General features: G+C 37.7%; 2 protein-coding genes across 2 annotated transcripts; one reads left to right on the forward strand and one right to left on the reverse strand.

Moving 5' to 3' along the window:
• Positions 1-8,369: 8,369 nt before the first annotated feature.
• On the forward strand, positions 8,370-12,582 carry LOC140312846 (SLC35A4 upstream open reading frame protein-like). Its single transcript, XM_072390688.1, has 3 exons — positions 8,370-8,440; positions 9,311-9,409; positions 9,539-12,582. Exons 1-3 carry the CDS (start codon positions 8,426-8,428, stop codon positions 9,734-9,736), a joined length of 312 nt encoding a protein of 103 aa, XP_072246789.1. The 5' UTR covers positions 8,370-8,425; the 3' UTR covers positions 9,737-12,582.
• On the reverse strand, positions 12,385-16,189 carry cd74b (CD74 molecule, major histocompatibility complex, class II invariant chain b). Its single transcript, XM_072390687.1, has 8 exons — positions 16,082-16,189; positions 15,891-15,995; positions 14,929-15,101; positions 14,184-14,260; positions 13,807-13,837; positions 13,370-13,579; positions 13,045-13,083; positions 12,385-12,844 (listed from the first exon to the last, which is right to left on the reverse strand). Exons 2-7 carry the CDS (start codon positions 15,974-15,976, stop codon positions 13,049-13,051), a joined length of 612 nt encoding a protein of 203 aa, XP_072246788.1. The 5' UTR covers positions 15,977-15,995; positions 16,082-16,189; the 3' UTR covers positions 12,385-12,844; positions 13,045-13,048.
• Positions 16,190-17,147: the final 958 nt, after the last annotated feature.

Below are 17,147 nucleotides of genomic sequence, written 5' to 3' on the forward strand. Positions count from 1 at the left end.
GAATTAGTCAGTACTATAATTCATCATTCATACCACGTAGCACAAGTTACTCTGTCAAATGTGTAAAATATCAATATATGAAGCTGGATGAAAGCAAGGAAATGACACAGGATCAGTTTTAAGACTCATGACTTGGATCAGTGTAAAAACTGACTTATAATTTGTCATGTTGTTGCTAAAGTGGCGACATGACTCACACTCTGTGTCAGTAGCATGCGATGTGCTTGAAGCACTCTGCATCCAACCTCTCAACTCCATCTCCTCCTACTTACACCTCATTTATCATCCCTGTCAGAAGATTAACTTTTGCTCTTTCCTTAGATATATCATTTGTTGAAGAAAATGAATGAAAGATCTAATTGGGGGAATGTTGCCAACATTAAAGATCAATGGATGGGACCACAATATAACAGTTTCAAAAAGAGACAGACCTAATGCCAACCATTTGAAAACACATTTGAGAAACATTAAGGCGTTCATTTGTCCAGTCTAATTCATGTTAAATAATGCATAAGGGGAATGGTGGCATGTGTGTTTTTCTTTGAAGAACTGCTGCAGGCTTGCCTAAGAAAATGTCTATATGTTTTTGTCTGGAATATGTAAAACTCAAACAAACAAACCAACACATTTAAACTTTGTAAACTACCACACGCGAGCATCTGTTTCTAAACATTGGTAAGAGGAAAGAGGACAGGGCATTTCACTGTCCCAGTTGGTTGTACAGACAGCAGCTCTCAGCTGTTTCGCTCCTGCATCAAATATTCAGCACTCACCATTTCCACTCCTTTTGCTTGATGCTAAATCTATCACCAAGAAGCCGCATGTGAGTGTTGATACTGTTTACCTCCAAGTAGGAGTCGCCTGAGAACCTGATAACTTCTAATAGAAAACAAAATGCTAAGTGTTGCTTTGTATAAAGGGAAAAACAGCTTGCTCCTCCACACATGAGATCATCCAGAGAATGAAAATCTAGACATAATATCCAGCACATATCCTAACAAAGGTTTGCGTTCATAACAGGGAATGAGCAGTGCAAGATAAATACGTTCCATGGCCAGCTGACTTTCATGCTAGCATAGAGCCTGCAACTCATTATAAATAATGTTATTAATGAATCGCATTATTTGAAACAGAATGATCTTGTTTTACCTTTAATGCTATATATATAATGAAGGATTGAAATGATGTATATGATGTAGGATGTGTATGGTTCATTAAATGAACTTGTTTTGCCCAACAAACACCTTCAAACTAAATACTCTTAATGCACAGTGATATGAAACAGCGGCTAGCAGCAAATCCTCACAACAGAGGTGCCGACAAATGTTTGACATTTTTGGCTCCAAAAAGGACTGAAAGCATTTATCAAAACAATTGATTAAATCTCTGTTAGTGAAAACATTGATTAAACTGCTCCAGTGAGGTTTAGCTCTGTATTAGGGCTGCATTACCGCCAACAAATAGTCTACAGCCTATACAAAGAATAGCATCTTAATATTCCAGTGGTTCTTGATAGTCCAGTGGTTCTAGATTTAATTTCCGCAGATGAAAATTGCATAAAAGCTTCACTTTGTTTTTGTGCCACTTTATGGTCACCAAACTGTGCAGCTTTATTTTCCTCTCACATATCGATTCAATATCAGAAACGCCAATAATTTTGTACTAAAACACTTCTCTTCCAATTTATCCAGGACTTAAACTTTAATGCTCTGAAAGTCATTATGAACCAGTAATCAGGGTGGATAATTGTCCCTGTGGATTAGCACAAGAAGTATGCCTACTCATGCTCCTAACCGTTACAGAATATTGTTGAATCGTGTTGACTTTTTTAAAGAATTCTTTAAGGATCTTGGCAGAATTGCCTTTCTTGAATATTCATATTTTGACACAGATATTTTAATTCAACACATGTCAGTATGCAGTAATAAGCTCCCTGTCTTGCATTTAAGCCCCCCACTTTTGTCTGAAATCACCTCCAGTAATCAGAACTTACATGCTCCAGTTTATCCCGCCTGCGAAGCCAAACACTGGCTGAATAGTCCTGCTGCTGAACTGCCGTAATAATGGAACTGGCAGGAACTCCGGTGGCTGGAAAGCCAAAACCTAAACCCTGACCCCTCAGGTCATGACCACTGATTAGGCCCCGGGTCCCTCGGAGCTCCATGGCTGAGTGGTTAAAAAAGTTGCGCAGTGGTCTCTCAGGCTTGGCAAACTAATCAATTAGCTTGTTGATCTCCTTTTTTGGATGCATCTGGTAGCTTTAGCTAAACTGATAGACAGATGCCGTTTTTCTTCCAAAGCAGTTTGCTGCATGCATTCAGCTCCAGTAGGCTGTCTTCTGACAGGAAGTTGGGAATAAAACTGAGGAAAAAAATATACATTCAATTGTTGAACACACAAGATTTGAGTTTGTAACTTGGCAGTCCACAACTGCGACAACAATTAGTTTTGATTGTCATCCTTCCACCCGAACAACGGATTAAGCAGGTATAGAAAATGGATGGATGGATGGATGTCATTCTTTCCATGTTCATAAAGGATCCTGTCTTCAATACTGCAAGCATAAGGTCCACAGGCTGTAGAAAACCCTCGTCCAGCAGTGCTTTCAGAAATCAGAGCTTTTTCTTTTCATAATATTGCAGAAATCCTCAGTATTTGCTGAGCTATAGGCAGAACTGGGCTGAGCCAAGTTCCGACCTGTTAGGCTCAGCTCTCACCAGACCGGGAACTCCGACAAACACTGATTAGGACTTCCACTGATACAGGCTTCCCCAGTATGGATGTGTTTGTGTGAGGCAAAGAAGGAGAGACGAGAAGGGAGGGGTGGAGAAGCCCAGAGAAAGAGGTAGAAAGAGAGAGGGGACAGACAGAGTGGTGGTATCGCTGATGCAGCATCACAGAGGAGGGAAACAACCAGTGGAACAACCAAAGAAGAGAAGCTATTCCTATATCTCTCACTAATCACTAATCTCACTCTCACCTTACACATTCTTACTCTTTTTCTTATTTAAATATCTCCTTATAGCCATCAGTTATTTTCCTTTTGACTTCTTTTGACACTTAACTCTCTATAATGCACTCTTTTCTACCTTTAACATGTGAACTCTTATCTTCTTTCAGTCTTTTGTTGTCACACGTACAGTTCTGCTCTGCTTTATATTCAGTTGCTTCCTATCACACTCATCTCAGTACTGACAGTGTTTTTCAGAAGTTTCTCTTTCCTTTGAGTCATTACATATGTGCACACCTGACTACATTTCCACACATACCCACACAGACATCCACACCTTGGCACATCACAGCAGAGTGGTGCAGTGGGGCTGCAGTACCTCTCTTCCCTTACCTCGCCTCATCATGCCAGAGAAGCAACAGAGCTTGAAACCTTTAATTGGCTCATAACTGGCATCTTAGCAAACTCATTCTGTTCACATACAGAAACACACATTGTCTTCTCCATTCCCATTCAAAGGATATTACTTTGATTTAAAAGCAATTCTATGATTCTTACCACAACTATAATTACAAACCTAACTCTTTAATGACTTTCATCAGGGGAATTTGTCCCAAAAAAGAAAGACAGGTCCCCAGTGTGACTGCTGACTGCTAGAAAAGATTTAAGTCCCTACAACATGAGTAATAGTACTTCACACACACAAACACAGTCTTAACAACTAAATCATTAGTGGGAAGCAGCCAGTGCATCACTCACTGAAATGGAAACAATCCATTTTAATTGCATGCCTTGACTACTAGCTACTGCTTTTTAAATTTCAACAGTGGATGGCAACATTACATTATCAACACAATAAAGATAAATGCAATTGGTGTGACAATTAACAAAATAAACACAAGAGGAAGTATGACAATCAGGCCTTGCGATTGCATAGATTTTAGCTTTAGATTTTTATTGGTGGTTCTGTTAGGGAGAACATCCTTTATGTAAATTATTCAACAGTAACATAAGTATATCCTGGTATGGTGAAAATATATTCATGCTTTTACGATTTTCCACAGAGAAGGATGATATCAGATTGCCTTGAACAGTACACATTTTCTTTAGAAACTTTAGTTAACATTTGGGGTAGATTGTAGATTGTGTAACTTATAAGGAAAGACAATAAGTCAACCAACTATCCTGCAACTTAATTAATTTTTTGTTTGGTCACTGAAAAGCCTAGTAACTAATAACTGAAAAGCCCAAAATGAGATGTCAACTGGATTGAGCATTGACTTCTAGTTAAAAACTGGAAGATATGTGGTCTAAAGCTCCAGAACCAATTTTTGCTCTGCTTCTTTCAATCAGTTAAAATGGGTCTACAACGTCAATGTAAAAAACAAAAACATGAGATTTCAAAATAACTTTTCTCAGGTGTCATTAAAAAATGGCACAATATTATAATCAAATAGAATATACTTTATTCATCAAAATTCAAATATCGATAGCTATGAAGGTATTTCACTGATGGGTAAACATTTAGACTTTATATGGATGCCTTTAATGTTTCAAATGACTTGCCACATACATGGAAAAGTTTAAACATTGTGCTGCCAACAAGGGGTTTCAAAGACTAGGAAATAAGAATGGTGACAAAACGTTTTTACTACCCCCAAAGCTGTGCATCCACTCACTAAAACATAATGCGGTGGTGCTCTATGTGCCAAAAAAATGACGACATGATGGAGAAAGATTCTGGGGGTGAGCCCAGGCTGCATTTTCCTTACTCTCAATCAAAATGAATTATGAGATAATGTGAACAATTAATCAATGTGTCCGTATAGTCAAGGAAAATCTTTTGAACGTTATTTGACAGGTTGTTTGTTTTTGTTTTTCCAACTTAAAAATACTCACTGATTTCAGACGATTGATCTTCAGTTAAGAGGTTGATACACTAAGGATGACTGCATTACTCATCTTGGAGGATGCAACAGCAGATAGCCTTAACTGTCCATTGAATTGATCCTGGCTGCACTCAATATGCAATCTGAAGTAGATGCTGTGGAGTAAATCATTTGTCCCAAGATTTGACCTTTAAATGTAAAGACTCAAAAGATTAAAAGACTTTTCAAATCTGTTTTCCTTAATCTTGGACTTTCAGTCTGCAATAGCATAAACAAGTATATACCTCAAACAGTCCATACTACATACTACAGCCCTGTTCCATCTAATCCACTTATCCTGCTTTCCAGTCACATTCCTCTCTGCTAGCAGCTGTGCCAGTAGTCATCAATGGAAACACAAGCTGAATACTGAACAGCGGTTAATGAGAGAACTTTACCGAAGAGAGGCCAACTCTGGCCACAAAACCAGTGCACCTCGCTGAAAGACTTTGCGCTTGAAGGTGGGGAGAAATGCATCACAGTAATTGTTCAAACACTTTCATTTCGTTACAACAGAAGAAAAGTGATCCCCAGGTGGAGACAAAAAAGGACAATAAAGCACATACAACTCACTCAGAAAGCTTTGCTTGCTGTTTGCATCATTGCTCTCAGAACATTACAGTGTAGCACAATATCAAGGACCACAATTTATACACAGTGATGATCTTATCTATACCAAAAGAACAAAATATCCAACATGGTGCATTGCATTCATTCACAGCAGAGTACAACACAGCACAGTTATTATCATTCTGTTTAAACCACAACACTCCTGACGTACTGCTTAGAATATGCAATAATTACTCAGAGGTTTCCATGCAAGGGGGCAACAGTCGGTAATTTATTTATGTCCTCATTAATACCTCCAATATCTATTTTGGAACAAGTGGAGCACAACCCATCACATTTTGGTGTAGCTTTCTTTAACACTTATAGAAGAGAAACTAGCCTTGGAATAGTTTGTGAAGCTATTTCATGAAACTCTCACAAAAAGAGTATTTATCAATCTCAATAGGTGAATCAGTCCATATTTGGAGGCTGGAGGATGTGGCAGTGGAGTTAGGTACATGAATGTCATACAGGACACTCCGACTGGTGTCACCTCTGATGCTGTAGTTTTTACACTTCATTTGTTTCAACTTTTGCCTTAAGATAGACACCCGATCTCTCCAATGAGATAAATCTGCTTTGCCGAGCTTACCAGCTTGATAAGTCCTGCTACATTTAAAGGCGACACATATGCAGTGTAAGCTCAAAAGAAACCTCCACCCGAACATTGACTCTCAACAATGTGCTGAGAGTCTTGGGGGAAAAAAAGCTAGGTTTGTGTCCCTTAACTCAAATACAATGATTTTTACTTTTGTGCCTACATTGCTTGCCTTGGGACAAGGGTGGAAAAGGGAAATAGCCTCTTTACTCCATGAAACACATGAGTTAATTTCAAGATTGATACCTTACTGCCAGAAGCTGACAGGTACAACATCATTAAGAATCAAAAGAGCAATTATGAAATAACATGACAAAAGATATGCTGATGACAACACCACTTAAAGAGTGCTGAAGTGAAGCAATCTGGAAGCATTTGACAACCTGATGATGACCAGAAAAGCTTGTAATATTACAGTTGAGTAACAAATGCACAGCTCAATCGTCTGACCTTTAGTTGAGTATTTGGTTGCAGTTGCAATGTATCTAACAGTCATAGATGGAATATATGTGCTTGTCACTGAAACTCATATTTTACTTGTGACTGCTTGTTAAGATAATTTGCTTAACCCATTTTAAGTAAATCATCGGCTATATATGTGTTATTTTCCTGTTTTTTCTTTTTTTATTAGAAGACAGGAATAATTAATTCAATAACTTTGAGACAAAAATTCAACCAGGCTTGTTGAATAGTAGATGAGGTTTTAGTCACAAAGCTCTAAAGATGTATGCTATTTTTTATTTTGCTGAATACAAACAAGTTAATTATTATTTGCACAGCTTATTTCAAGCCTCCTGCCTTTTACGATTAACAAAACATTGCCATCCTGCTCTCTCAGCTCTGACAATACAAACATAAATCCTTCTGGCTCTGATGTTTATGGTAAATTATTATACACATTTCCCCAGTGCACATCACTGTACTGACTGCACCATAAGCCGCCATGACCTTTCCTTTACAGAGGCATCCAATGATTAGTCAGCCAAATATGCCTCAGCCAAAATCAATAACCCTGCTAAATAATCCACAGCACTGAAGCTCAGAGACACCTTACCTCCATTGCTCCTTCTTGCTCTTAAACACCTGGAGTCCAGGGCTTGTGGTTGGGCAGTGTTTCATCTCAAGCAAAGGTATGTAGGCTGTGTCACTGCAGTTTGAATAGACCATTAAATTCAGCTGTCCACATGTGCTTTGTCCTGTGACATCCCTCAATATGAAAAGGTTAATGGACTCTGTACTGCAAATTCTTATGATTAAAACTGAGTTCCAGAAGAAACTGCCAAGTAGTGTCTAAAAACGAATAATTCATCTTGGTATTAGATTAAACATTCTGAATTTATTTAAAGCAAAGACATTCACAACATAAAGTGTTCCGTCCTGCAGTTTCAGTCTTCTGTCTCTTCTTATCTCTCTGTCATTTGGGAATAATGTTCTCTGTTAAGTCTCTAATACTTCCTCACTCCATCTCTCTCAATCTCTTTCTCGCCTTCAGAGACTCCAGGCGCCACTCACTCTCACTTTCCCAGTCCCTGCAAATCACACTTGTGACCATTCATCCAGGCTCCCAGAGCATGACGAGTGAAAAGTAGTCAATGCTGTGTTCTATGTAATCAGATAAACCAGGTTTGCCATGTTTTTGCGGGGAAATGTTTGTTCTGTCTTGTTTTTAATCCTACTTTTAGCCAGTGAGATGCAGTACAAGTTTAAAAGCTCAGATTGATGAAAATATCACTGCTTCTGTGATTAACTCTTTTTTTCCTTTTCTGAAGAAACTCAAGCAAGTTGATTAGACTGATTCTTGTCTGCTTATTTTCAGCTATAAACATGTGAGTTTTTAGTTTGCAATGTACATTGAAGATCTAACGTTTGAGAGGAAATGCTCTGAAAAAATATATGAAATTTATTATGTGCACACTAACAGACATATTAGGCTGCATGGTGAGAGAACATATCATGCTGTATATACCTTCATATCAAAACACCAGGGGTGGTGGTAATGTTGACAGTGATGTAGCTCTGGAAAGAGACTTCAACATAAGTGGAGGAAAAAAGGCAAATAAGCTTTTAGAGCTGTCTTATGTCTATAATAGATTTGAAGGTCGAAACATTATTCACGCCTGAAAGATTTCTGAAAAAAATTGTCTCGTGTTCATGCATTTCATTCATGTTTATTTTAGGTAAATGAAACTTGCATTACGATTTTGAATTAAATCTAAAACCTCTGAAGTATCCATGAGTGGCCGCTAGAGGGCAGTAGCTTCATTTTCATTTCATTTTGAGGCACCACAAAAGAAGAAGACAAGAAATTTCAGAATTCTGACTGTCGATGAAAGATAAGCTATGGCAGATGACAAGGTCAGTTTTAAGCCAGAATTTCTCTTAGTCGTTAAATTTTCCATTTAGCATCTTCCTTTCAGAATTGGCTTATATGTTGTTGGCCGTTGATATTAAGATGCTTAAAATGTAGTAGCTATTCCAACTTAGCATTCCAGTGCAAGTAGTTCAACTGTAAGCTTATTTAGCATAAACTTAAGTTTACGCTACACTGATATAATCATCTGTAAAGCACAACCCGAATGACCAAACTGGTTGTTAATAGCTGAATGTTGCTAATGGTCGAATAGCAAACTAACGGTGAAACTTTTATAAGTTTGACTGCTAATGAGAAGAACATTTGTTTAGCTATATGCTGAGAGAGGTAAGTTGTACAAGAGGAAAACGGAATCCGCAGGCATTACTTATCTGGATAGTCATTTTGGACTTAAAGGAAGACACTATTACCTTCGTCAGTGTTGGGAAGAATTAAACATTCAGGTCAAGTGAGATTTTACAATTGACAAAACAAGTGTGATCAGTCAGGTCCACGAGTTAGTTTGTAGCCAATCGTACGTTTGATAAATATAGTATAAGTGATCAGCCAGGCTCTTCTAATCCAGGAAAATGTTACTCATGATGCTCTCTTGTTTTATAATACTAATAATTAACACTGTCAATATTGCGCTAGTGTTAAAAGGTTTTGGGCCTCTTCAGTATTTGTTAGTGGTAACATCAGGTTTATGACCAACAAGGTACTAAAGAATAATAATGAATTTTATGTTTGCCACTAATAGATGGCTATTTAGAAGTAACATCAAATAAAGGCTAGTAATTTTCAGGTATTCTACCAGAGGAGACTCTGCTAACCTGTTTTATCTGTCTCTGTATGTTTATGCCTATTGAGTGTAGAATCCCCTGAACCAGCTAAAGGACCTGGTGGAGCTGAAGGACCAGCTGGAGGACATTCAGAGAAGGGTGGAAGATGAGATACAAGCTGGGATTCCTCCTGTAAGGCTCATGCAGATATTGATATTCAGGTTACCTTGCCAAAAAGTTGTATGAATGATGGGAATTTGCAGATGTAGATTTGAATCCACTGAACCAAATACCAGGTCTCATCTCTCCTTTCCTTTATAGGGGGGCAGTCTGCTGGCTTCTCCTTTCCTGAAGGGTTTTCTGGCCGGGTACATCGTTGCAAGGCTTCGTAATTCTGCATTACTGGGTGTTGCAGTGGGAACGTGTACAGGAATGTATGCTGCACAAAATTACGCTATTCCCAACATTGAAAACACCATCAAGGACTACATAAAGAGCCTGAAAGATGGACGGAAATGAGAAAAATGCAGTCAAATTTGAAAGAGGATGAAAGAAACAAAGGGAAGACAGTCATTTACCAAAGAGGGCAGCAGTACAGCTGCATATGAGAACATGTATTCATTTGAAAAGTTAAAAGAAAAACAGAAAAGATAGTATCTCCCTTTCAGAATAAATTTGATAAGTAAAAGTAGAAAGCCTTGGTTAGCATAAGTTGAGAAATTTTTTTTCCTTCTTTCATAATTTGATTTCACTTGAATCGCATTCAGACAAGTTTATGCCACTTGTGCTTATCTTACAATATGAGTTTCTTGAATTGAGCACATTCATATATGAACAGGCCTGTAGTTTACACCACCCACCAAAAAAAGGTGAATATTTCTGGCAGCTATTCTGGCAGGATAGCTACACACCGAGTCAGAGGTGACGTACGGCACATAGTTGCTATTAACGGTTGAAAAGATTTTTTAATTGAATTAATTATGTCTCTCCACAACACTCAGATAAAACTTCATGACATATGTGCACTTGTAATTTTCTCAATTGCACTGTATCCATCTACTCAGGCATTGACTGTAGTTTTAACTACCCATTGTTCTAGCGTGCACCCAAATATTTAAAAAGCAAACTTAACCTTTATCTGTTTACTGTTTAGACTGTACAACTTAATACATATATTACTAATCATCTCCTAAGTCATACTTTTTCAGCTGAAAAAGAGACGAAACATTTCATGGTTGACGTTTCTTGCTGAGTATTATATGGTCACCAGACATTCTTTGCGAGTCACAAAATGCAACACACAATAGTCAGTTTCTAGTAATGTAGTGTACAGCTAATTTATTTTGGTGAATCAGGTTGGCTTAGTAAGACTCATTGTTAGGTTATCTTATTTCCTCTGGGATCTAATTATCTACTCACACAATTATATATGTACACCGATCAGCCATAACATTAAAACCACTGGCAGGTAAAGTGAGCAAAGCTTCTCATCTTGTTCCAGTGCAATTTTCCTCTGGGAAAACCTGCATCGTGACTTTGACACCTACCTAAACATTTCTGCAAATCAGTCCCGTCCCGTCCCCCCCCCCCACACACACACACACACAGCCATACAGTATGGCAGCACCACTCCCCTAGCAAGCAGCTTTCCACAGAGGGACACCACTAAGCCTTGTAAAAGGACACCTTCAGATGTTCTTGGACCAGCTCTTTTAGCAGGATGAGGTGAGCACACTCTATATTAAGCAGGTGGTCATAATGTTATGGCTGATTGATGTGGGCACATGTTCAAAATTCAAAACATTCACAACCTATTGTGGTTCTTGGAAGTTTTTAGGTGCCAGAACAACATCTGAGATGTTGAGTGTCTCTGCAGGCACAAAATCCCTTAAATTTCCTTTGAGATGACATTTAAGGAAACCTGTCATCTATTAAATTGTGTTTTAAAGTTAATCTTTGTTCAAAAGTAAGTATTTATGTCAATGTCTTTAATTTTTCAATATAGTCCATATTGTTCTCAAGAACTAGGTCATCAAAACTTCAAAATCTTTGCCAAAGCAAAATATTTATTTAAAGATGTTGTTTTATCGTTCCTGGGAATTTAAAAATGGAAATTTGTGTTTTATGTTGCATATATATATAAAGTGTGCCTACTCTGGTTTTGACTTGATGTTATCATCTCATGCCATGTGTGCAATATGCCTTTGGCTGGCAACTTCACATGCTGGAAAATAGTTCATCTTTTGCACTTTCTTTTAGGGATGTAAAGTTGTTTGTTTATTTGTGGCAAACAAATATTTTATCTAATATTTTTTCTTTTTTTTTTGCACCAGATATAGCAGAAGTTGTGTGTGAGAGGATTTCACTCCCCTTTTTGCTGTAGGGGAATCTATGTACAAAACACAAATGTAGCCATGGTAACTTCCCCAATTAGTTTAAAGTGTCGAATTTGTCATTTGGTTGTCAACAGGTTGGGTTTTTGACTGAGACTGACTGATAATACACACCTGGCAGCACACCCTGTTGTATTGTCTCTTTTATTCAGTTTTATTAGTTTTTTGTATTTATTTCCTTTTGGAATAAATAAAGTATTTTTATTACTCAAAATGGGACCACCATTTAGAAAATGACAATAATGCAGTTTTAGATGTGTGAAACTACAAATTGAGACTAAAATCAATAAGAAAGTGTTTCCCAATGGAGAAGCATAAGTAAGAACTTCTATGTAATTTCTCTGATTTAAGGATTCGCCCCCTGGTGGCCATGTGACAGAATGTAGGTTGAAGCCACTTGGCAGCATATTGGCTGCTCTACACATATCGTGTCCATGCCTCCGCACCTCACACATTGCTTATGACAACCATTTGGCCTGATACAGGTATTAGATTAATAAGCCATAGAAGAGAAACATGTCTGAGATATTTAAGGTTACGTTCATGTTTAACTGACTAAAAGGTGCATCAGGAAAATGTACTGTACGACTGGTAACTGGAACTCCTCAAAAAGAGAAAAAGTTGTGCCTATTGACAATCTCTGTATTGTTGTCATTATAATGTATGCTCTCCTTTTCTTAAAGTCCTGTCTGTTAAAGGCATGTTTTCCAAAAGCAATAACCTTACTGGAACTGGAGTTTTGTTGTGGTTTAATCATGAAAAAACCACCAAAACTGTCAGGAAAAAGGTTTATTTGGATTGTTCAAATAAATGTTGAAAATACAGTTTTTGTGTCAAGTGTCCACGTGTCATTATTTTGTCCCAATGTAGGTCAATACATTTGTGAAGGTATTTTTACTTTAAATTTAGATATTCAGAGATTTAATAAAGCAATAGTTATGTTTAAACAACACATGCACACGCACAAAAACACATCCTTAATCTTTAAAAAGCCATTTAAATACTGCTAATCAAAGTCAAATGGCTCTGCTATCTGTGTAATAGTAGTACATAAGTTGCAAAAAGTGGTAATATGATTGAGAGCCAACAAATGTTTCACATTAGATAGATAATCAGCAATGTAATAGATGCAACAAGCTTATTAATACTACTAATGATGGTGATTATAAGTTGGCAAAGTTGTTGTATGTTCTTAGAAGCTGAACTGATGTTGGTTTCAACCATCATCAGTTACCTAAAAAAGGATAAAAATGAATGGTGAATTACAATAGTAGATCAACACCTTTAAAAAAGCATTAAATAATCTGATGCAAACCTCTCAACTGAACTCGGTTATGAATTAAACTAAGTTAAAACTAGCAGAAAGAGGAGTATAATGCAAGAAAACATTGATATACAAGCAGGGGAGCGTGATGAAATGTGTTCACTCACAACAGTTTTAGGCATCATCAGCAACAGTCATTAGCAGGGCACCTACAAAGATGTTCAAAAGTCAGTGACATAACATCCTCAATTGGTACTGTAAAATAATCATTATTTCAATAACATAAATGTCTGAGTTGTTTGGTTATGCATTTAAATCCAAAAACAGTAATGGCTTCACATTATATCACATTATTCACATTATTTTCAGTTGAAAACATTTATAAGCAATTGAAATTAGGACAATAACTTTTTAACAGTAAACCTCACTGTAACTACTCACTTAAACTCTCTATTTCCTCTAAATCTGACCTCACAACCAGTTATGTTCACTCACCACTGACGGCAGATTTGCTGCAGCCGGCAGGTCCCTCGCGCAGGGATCCAGGGATCTGCTCTCCATTAGCTGTGTTCACACACCAGCACTGCCTCATGAAGCACTGCTGGGCATTGTAGAGGCCTTGTTTGTCACAGGTGGGCTGGAAACCTGGTACCTGCACAGCCTTCAGACCGACAGCCTCCTGCTGGCAGGGGGTGAGTGGGGCAGCTGGAAGAGGAGTTAAATGATCAAGTTGCAGAGAAAATGCAAGTAGACCAATGTATGGGGGGGCGGCACACAATGTAAACATAAAACTGCTGATCTCTGAGGGAAAATACAAGTGCTGTATAGGAGATATATATAGTCATAAACTCTGTTTTCCACTATGTAAATAAATAAAGAGGAATAATGCCACAGCAATATACAAACACAGCTAATACATATGCAGAACATACACTTCTTTCCTTGGGTTCCAGTTGAAGGCTCCTGCAATACAATCAGATAAAATAGACAACTGAGAAAACAAATACAGACCACTTGAATTTACAAGAATTTGACAGAACTCATTAAGACTACGTTATCATTTATTGTTTTTTGAATTTTACATATCAACAAATTCAAACGTAAGTCGATAATATTGGTTTCTATGAATCGGCTCATTAAATGGCTGGCAAGTAAGATAAAATAAAATGACAAGGTTCTGCACTAGAAAAGGATCCTTCATCCTTGTTTGGAATATGTTATGTAAATAATAAAGCTTTGATTTGAGACTCCGATAATGATAATGATATTACTATCAGCCTAAAAAAGTCCTATGTTGGACTTCTTTTACCTCCAACGATGTGAAATCAGTCATCTCAGGCAAGGCGTTCATGGGAACGTGCATCCGTGCAGGGACAGACGCAACACCTCGGGAAAAGAGAAAAAGAAACAATGAATAGTTCGGAAGTGATTTTTTTTTAAGATTCTATAAATACTGAAGAGAAAACAACATATTCAAAGCTGGTCTCACTCCTGACTCTTCACATACCTCGGACACGTCTGGACCCCTTGCTTTCACACTGCACGGGTACCCTTTGTGTCAGTTTTAAATGACTGGAGTTAATGTCTTAAAGGCACGTTTTAAACCAATCATTATCTGTCCCTCAGTTTAACCAAACAGAAACAAACATACATATTGGTTAAACATAACCAATATCAAACGGTAATTGAGAACGAAACTGGAAAAAAAAAACATCCTCATATTGCTCGCAGGAGATCTAAAGTGTCACCTCCCCCCAAACCGATTGTGGCAGATTGCGTCACACCCTGAATCAGTTTCCTCCTGTTACAAAAGGAAGTTTTCCTCCTACTCTCACCGCACGCTTGGATGGAATTGTTGGGATTCCTTTTGTAGAGTGCCCTAAAATGTTTTATTTTATTTTATTTTGAATTTGTACTATGCTAACTACTACTATACTGTACTACTGTAGCAATATTAATATTTTAATAATGATTGATGATACATTTTGATAGCCAGAACTGTCTACTGTAGACCAGAACATATCCATCCTAATGAGAACTGAATGTGGCCTCACCACCAGATCTTCCCTTTGTATACTCCATGTTCATCTCCTTGTTCTGCTCCTCCAGAGATTGGATGTCACTCCTCTGGCTCAAGAGGAAGTAGGCAGTCAACGCCTGGCCTACAATCAGCACGCTGGCCAAAAGGGTCAAACCTGCCACCTTATAGGCTCGAGAAGGGCGGGGACTAGATCACAAAAAAACGAAAGAGGTGAGAGGGATAATTATTCATGGGTGTCAGAAGAAAAACATCAGCATCCTACATCTTAACAAAACCTAAATGTATAAGATACATTATAAGCTTGACTAAGATTTGGGGAACTTCAGTGAAACCGGAACTATGTCCATGGCATGTACCGTGTACGTCACCTCTAAGTGAGTAATGACATCAGGTGTTGCCAACCAGACACCTTGGAGAAACTTACTTGTGCAACAGTTTTAAAACATCTCCACCACTGTCAGTACTCACTACTCCAGTACACCAATCTACTAGTCTGTCAATTAACTTCAACAGAAATCAAGTGTTGCTTGGCAGAGAGTGTAGACCAGTGTATAGGGTTAAGTACAGAATTGAAAAGAAAAATCAAACAGTGATTTCCAACTTGGTTTCTTGTCATTTGTACTGAACTCAATTTGTTATACAGTGACAACATGATCAATCACTGAACTGTTCACTGCAAGAAAAGTCACAGGGAACATTTGTGTTTTTATCACATAACTTGGGCTTGAATTAATTTACTTACCAAAAACAACACTTGCCCATAACCCTAACCCTCACACTGACTTCACACCATATATTAATTCTGATTTCCTACACAAGAATGTCTTGCATTTTTTACCAAAAAGGAGCAATAATCAAACTGTCTAACTGCGTAACCATACTTAAATCATAGCAAGAATAACAATATAAATTAGCACGCACTCTCACCCATACACATATACACACCAGAGTTTTTAAAATACACTCTCCGCTTACCCCTGTGCTGGTACTCCAACATTGATGGCTGTTTGCTGGCCGGGGGCTCCAATGAGAGGCTGGGTTGAGGTCTCGCTGTCTGCCATTCTCACACAAGAACAAATCCTGGAAACAAACAAAAATGGCTCTGAAATAGTTTGAACAAGGTGAATACTATCATGACAGGAGACATACAACAATAGACACAATACCTCCTATCAGAACAGGCTGCAAACTGTTTCACAGTATTAATGACTGATTTCAGTGAGGTTTAACCTTTTTCACTGATGTGAGTCAGAGGGAAGTGAAAGCACCTTACAGGGAAAACCCTCATTCACTCTTTGATCAACCAAATGACGCTCTGCTGGACTTTTAGCCAACCTGAATTTATGATTGGTTGCTCGTGATGACTCATCATCAGTTACCAGGGGCAGAGTACGGCAACATTTAGCCGTTCTTACAGATGTTATGAGACGCTCTTAATGCCTGTTCAAATATTTTCTTTTTTCTAAACTATCTCTGATTAAAGGAATATCTCAACAAACAATAACATTACAAAGAGAATAACTGGAAAACACATTGCATTTATGGAAAAAAACAGCGTTAGAAAAGAATCAATACTTTACTGATTCTGCATTTACTATGATTGGGCATCCGTTCTCAGGATGAGGTTATCCTGTTGTTACTTTTAAATCGTGTATAACTCGTCAAATTAACAGAATTTGTAAGTATTTCACCTTTGACTTGAAAGCTTCATTGTCAGTGAGCTGAAGTCTCAATACCTGCATCATGAGTTTACCAATGAACTCTCAAATCACACACTCCATTTGTACAGTATTTCTGGTCCAGTTTCTGAGGCTCACTATTTGTATCTTTTTAACATTTATTAATTCAATATAGTATTTCATGTTGATCAATTTTGGAGTGTTCAAAAAAATTAAATGATAAGCATTTTAGACAAATGTTATCTATATATTAACACATGTTATCCTGCTTTTGTGCCTACTTAATGTTTTTCTTTTTTTAGATTTGACCCATCTGAAAGCTTGGAACCCTTCTTATAAACTGGGACAAACATAACTATTAAAAACATTGTGTTAATGTTTGGTTAGGATTCTTTCGATTGGGTGCTGAGAAACAAAGCAACACGGAACTGGCTGAAGGATGTGAGAGCACAGTTGACATTCAGGGGACTTTGTAAAGAAAGTTTAGCTGTTACAGTAATTTGTATGGTATGCAAGCCTCAGTGTAAAATCTATGTTCAGGTCTGGCTGAAGT

The sequence above is a fragment of the Leuresthes tenuis genome, unplaced genomic scaffold (genome assembly GCF_036924035.1).
Source record: "Leuresthes tenuis unplaced genomic scaffold, fLeuTen1.0.hap1 SCAF_8, whole genome shotgun sequence".
Classification (NCBI taxonomy): domain Eukaryota; kingdom Metazoa; phylum Chordata; class Actinopteri; order Atheriniformes; family Atherinopsidae; genus Leuresthes; species Leuresthes tenuis.

Bases quoted from the DNA above. Each gene is read 5' to 3' on its own strand.
- cd74b (XM_072390687.1), bottom strand. From the start codon at position 15,976: ATGGCAGACAGCGAGACCTCAACCCAGCCTCTCATTGGAGCCCCCGGC. The intron at 14,261-14,928 runs GTGAGGCCACAT...TCTTTTCCCGAG, and splicing joins TACAAAGGGAAGATCTGGTG to GTGTTGCGTCTGTCCCTGCA. The intron at 13,580-13,806 runs GTATGTTCTGCA...CTCCTCTTCCAG, and splicing joins TGGAACCCAAGGAAAGAAGT to CTGCCCCACTCACCCCCTGC.
- LOC140312846 (XM_072390688.1), top strand. The intron at 9,410-9,538 runs GTAAGGCTCATG...TTTCCTTTATAG, and splicing joins TACAAGCTGGGATTCCTCCT to GGGGGCAGTCTGCTGGCTTC.